The sequence below is a fragment of the Octodon degus genome, unplaced genomic scaffold (assembly GCF_000260255.1).
Source record: "Octodon degus isolate 3935 unplaced genomic scaffold, OctDeg1.0 scaffold00069, whole genome shotgun sequence".
Classification (NCBI taxonomy): domain Eukaryota; kingdom Metazoa; phylum Chordata; class Mammalia; order Rodentia; family Octodontidae; genus Octodon; species Octodon degus.
In genome coordinates this window covers 767,046-771,979 of record NW_004524645.1, presented here as the reverse complement: position 1 = coordinate 771,979, position 4,934 = coordinate 767,046, and the positions used below count along the sequence as shown (strand labels likewise).

Here is a 4,934-nt window from a genome sequence, read left to right as displayed (position 1 = left end):
ATGCATTTAGTACAGGCGATATGGGGTCTCACTACATAGATCAGACTCATAGTGATGCTCCTGTTTCATCCTCCTCAGCTCTGGGATTACAAGCATGCACCATCAGGCCCAGAATCAGGGCTGGCTCAGCTCACCCCGGGCTGGTGCGGGGGATGTGGTTCCAGGAATCAAACCCTGAGCTTGCTTAAGCAGGCACTTAGCCTGTTGAGTTATCTCCCTGGCCCTTAAAGTGAGAACATTTTAGTACAAAGAAAATATCAAAACTAATTTTGAGTATATTAAAAAATATATAACATAATGGTATACGGCACAGTACTCATGCACGCTCAAGTCAATAGTTTTTTATTTATACTGAAACATGTATTAGGTCTTTCAAAAATGTGCCTGGGCAACTAGTATATTTGAGATGTTGTGCAGAATGCTGAGGATAGTATGAAGACCTTCAATTTCTTGGCATACACATCTCTCAGAAATCCCTAGATGATTGGGAAATGGAGCACGTTAATCTTTACTCTCCATTAATTTTGTGGCTTCTGACATAGGTGTGGCCATGAAGCTGCTGGACTGAGAGGCAGTGCCACTGCCCAGCCAGAGGGCTTTGCAGAGTGGGGTACAATCAGAAGATGTGAGAAGGAGGCAAGGTTTCAGGCACAGGGCACACAGCATGTGCAAAGGCCCACAAGTGGATGCTGCTACTGGAACAGAAAACTGATGGATATGGGAAAAGAGGCTTAGGTTGGAAACACGAGTGACCTTGAAAGCTGGACCCAAGAAGCCGACTGTAAAAGCCTCATGGATCATGCCAGGGCATTTCTTCGAGGAATAGTGATGGGTGCGAAACAGGTTATAGAGTTCAAAGAGTCAGGATTAGGATTCCCATCAAATGACAGTCTTTTGTGGTGAGTGGATTACATGGAAGGGAGACTCACAGATGGGCAAAGATTCAGGAGACTATGGCAAGAATTGTCCAGTGAGGAAAACAGTGGCCAGAACAGGCTCAGGCCCTATACAAATGTTATAGTGAATTCATTTGGTTGATAAAATAACTGTTGAATTTTTTCCTTGAATTAATTGGTCCTTGTGAAGCAAAAGCCTGGAATTTGTGCAGAGTGTGTAGTGGCTTATTTCGGAACTAAGCGTGGGCCACAGACAGAGTTTTTCCCCTTGACAACACAGGATTGGAGCAGCAAGACTGATGGGAACTTGCTCAGAGTGTGAGTGGCTGGGAGCGTGAGCCGCGGCGGCGGAGCAGGTTACTGAAGGCGGCACCGACCGTTGCAAGCCCAGTCCCTGTGGTGCTGCCCAGTTCCGCTCTTCCTTACGGGCAGGAAGCCAAGCAGCACTCAGCCTTTGTAAACACCTAGTGCCACAATGGAATTTCTTCCCGTTTTGCACACTAGTGCCCAGTGAGCATTTATTTTCACCTTTCTACTGGAAGTATCTCAAGAAATGCTATCTTCATACTTGTCGTGTCTTAGTCCATAACGTATCTGTAGCGGTGGTTGACATGACCATCCCTGAGGATACTTGCTTCCTTGTTTGTTTATAAGGGAAGCCCATACTTAAACTGCAGGTCTCATGGGCTCTAATAATGTACACTCCCTGCTTAGCAACTGAGGTTTTTATCTGATCCTTGAAAGGCTGTCCCCTTTAAGTAGATAAGTAGATAGAAAGACAGACAGACAGACAGACAGACAGACAGACAGAGATGGCTATATAGCTATACTGACATAGATAGAGATATATGGCTATATAGACAGATAAACATACAGTTATTAGGAACAAATTCTAAAACATGAATCAGTAAACCAGGGCTGGCCAGATAGCTCAGCAGATTAAAGCTCCTGCAAGCAGGCACAGGGACCAAGGGTTCAATCCCCAGACCTGCCATGCCAGCCCCACCCCCAGGGCACACTGAAATGCAAATTGAGACTGGACATGGTGGCACACATCTGTTATCCCAGTTCTTGGGAGGCTATAAACAGGAAAATCACTATGAGTCCAATCTAGTAGTGAGACCCTGAACACCCTGTAAACCCTTCCCTAAAATATACAAAATAAATCAGTAACCCATAGTTCAATGGACATATCTGACTGCCTAGTTTTGTATATACTGTAAAGTTTATTGGCATGTAGCCATTTTCATCCATTTATCTGTCACTTGTGGCTGCTTCCTGGCTACAGCGACAGAGTTGAGTAGTGACCGCAAAAGATTCCCCATGGGTTGCACAGCTGAAAATATGTACTACCTGGCCCTCTGTAGCTGATCTAAAGGAAAGAATCTTAAAGGTACTGGTGTTATGCTTTTATCTATAGAAAACTGGAAATCCTTTGGATTACCCACGTGTGACAAAAGGCATAGTGCCCCTGATCTCTGGGTCTGTTTTTCCACCAGCATCATGTATTACCTTAGTAAAACTAACCAGACTTTTTTCTGTGACTGTCTGGGAGCTGCATACTGGGTATGGGATGCCAACTAGAGCACGGTGGGTTTGGGGGGCTGAGGAGGATACTGTGATGTTTGACTCCGGTTGAACCTCATTTCCTACCACTAAATTCTTATACCTTACATGGTATGAATGACAAGTAGTAATCCAAACCAAGACTGAAATGTCAAAGCTATAACAGCTATGATAAATTGTCTATGTACAATTCAGTCAAAAATTTTAATGGTTACATCTTCAAAAAACAAATGTGAAGAATAAAATTGAGTGGACTTTATTATGTATATGAGTAAACTCAGGATGATAAAACCTGGACATCATTGTCATAGTTTTTCTGATTAGGTGGGGAGAAAAATTTAGTTTTCTTTAGGTATTCTAAACTCTATAAGAGTAATCCTTTGATTTTTAACAATCTCACAATAATGTAAACTCTTATAATATTCTACATATTAAGACTTGAAATCTTGATTTGTCTGGTTTCTGGTCTGAATCTATTGAGGGTAAGTATACTTTGTTCCTGATTGAACATGGTCAAAAAGAAAGGCTTAAAACAAATAAAAATAAAAAAGAAAGGTTTTATTTTCTCTTTCTCAGGAGTCCAGCCAGAGAGTGTGTACCTGAACTGCTTGTTAGCAGCTAGAATGCCAGACAAAGATACTTCAGCCCCTTATGAGTTCTGGTCCATCTTTGCCCATGCTATTGTTAAAGTTGTCATAATCCGTCTGGCTCCCATAGAACTAACGCTGAAATTCGTGAAAACACTCGTATTCTTCTTCATTTTTACTGTGCTTAGCATTATACTTTAGACAGAGATGCCACTCCCTAACTACATTTTGAATATCATGAAAACTATAAGCAGCTGTCTTTAAAGGTGTTAATAGCATATCAGTGTTCAAATGTAAGATACCGCTTTGTGACAGAAAGCATGCCTCAAGGAGGAGTGGTCTGCTCTAGTCTTCTAAATCTGATTAAGAAAAGATACTATTGGTCATGTTCAAATAAACAGTGCTTTTCTACTTTCTCTTTATTTTGTGAACTTACTTCCAGGCCAACCATTTAAACTGGATCCCAAATCTGCTCATCGAAAACTGAAGGTGTCCCATGATAATTTGACAGTAGAACGTGATGAGTCATCATCCAAAAAGAGCCATACACCTGAACGCTTCACTAGCCAAGGCAGCTATGGAGTGGCTGGAAATGTGTTCATCGACAGTGGCCGACATTACTGGGAAGTGGTCATAAGTGGAAGCACATGGTAGGCAACTTATAGCTATTGTTTCTCAATTGTAAAAGGGAACATTGCATTGTGTACTTCCTCATACTATCCACCCACACCAGCATCCATCCTGAAGAATCAAATGCAGAAAGGTTGTGTGGATCAGCTATTGTTACAGTAATGCTGTATAACAATTATGCCCAAACAGTGGCTTCAAACAACCCCCACTTATTAGTACTAACTCCCACATCTGTGGTTTAGTTGATCAGGGAAATCACAATGGGACTTTGCTTTTAGGTGTAGGTTGGCTCTAGTTCTTTTCTGTGTCCCTTTCTCTTCCTTCGATGCCTGAGCTATCCAGGCCATGTTTTTAGTAACCTAACAAGGGAAACATGTTTCAACCGTCTGCTTGCCTCTTGTTTTCTAAATTCCTATTGGCCAAAGCAACGTACAATATAGAGTTCTGGTTCCCAGAAGAGCTATAATTTCCAGACACTGCTCTTTCACACTTCAAAGCACAAGTTAACTCCCTGAAGCCCATGGGCAAGCCTGGCCCCAGTCCTGCTTTTACAAATAAGTAAGGTGCTGTGGGTCTCAGCCATGCCCATTCCTTTTGTTTATACTTGCCTTTGAGATCCAATGACACATTTGACTAGTTAAGACAGAATCCTGTGGTCTGTATAGATGAAAATATTTACTTTCTCTACCTTTAGAGAAAAGATTTGTCTAATTTCTACCTTAAAACACTAATCATCATCATTAAAAAATAAGCTATTTTCTGTTGCTTTGTATGTTTTGTGATTCAAGACTGAGTCAAGTAGTGCAAAAAGCCAACAGTTGAGTGAGTGGGGATTAAGCAAAGACAAGAGAACACAAGTAATTTCAAGAGGTCCATTAGAGCCAGCTCAGTGACTTTAGCCCATTGAGTTCTCCAAGAGTAAAGGATAAAGGCAGGATGCAATCTACATTGGAATTTCTTAACTCTGTAAAATTGGCCTTTCTAATGCCCAGTCACAAATGGCATCTCTCCCTTGGGCCATCCATCTCACAAATATCTGTTTACTATTGATCAACAGTTACTGATCTGTAATTTTTAACAAGCCTCCATATGACACAACTATATACCAGACAAAGCACTGATTTAAGCATTGTACAGATGTTAACTTATTTATTCATCATAACAGCCCTACAAGAGTAGATGCTAATAGTATCCTGTTTTGCAGGTGAGAGGACTGGGGCACATACCCAGTAGTGTAAAACTTTGAATTGAGCTC

General features: G+C 41.5%; 1 protein-coding gene across 4 annotated transcripts in view; it reads left to right on the top strand.

Annotated features, from left to right (window-relative positions):
• Mid1 (midline 1) overlaps positions 1-4,934 on the top strand; it is a 393,633-nt gene that overhangs the window by 380,424 nt on the left and 8,275 nt on the right. For all 4 annotated transcript variants that reach the window (XM_023719545.1, XM_023719546.1, XM_004635030.2 and 1 more), the window contains exon 9: positions 3,492-3,699. In XM_023719545.1, the coding sequence (XP_023575313.1) occupies positions 3,492-3,699 (208 nt within the window). The remainder of the gene's footprint in view (positions 1-3,491; positions 3,700-4,934) is intronic.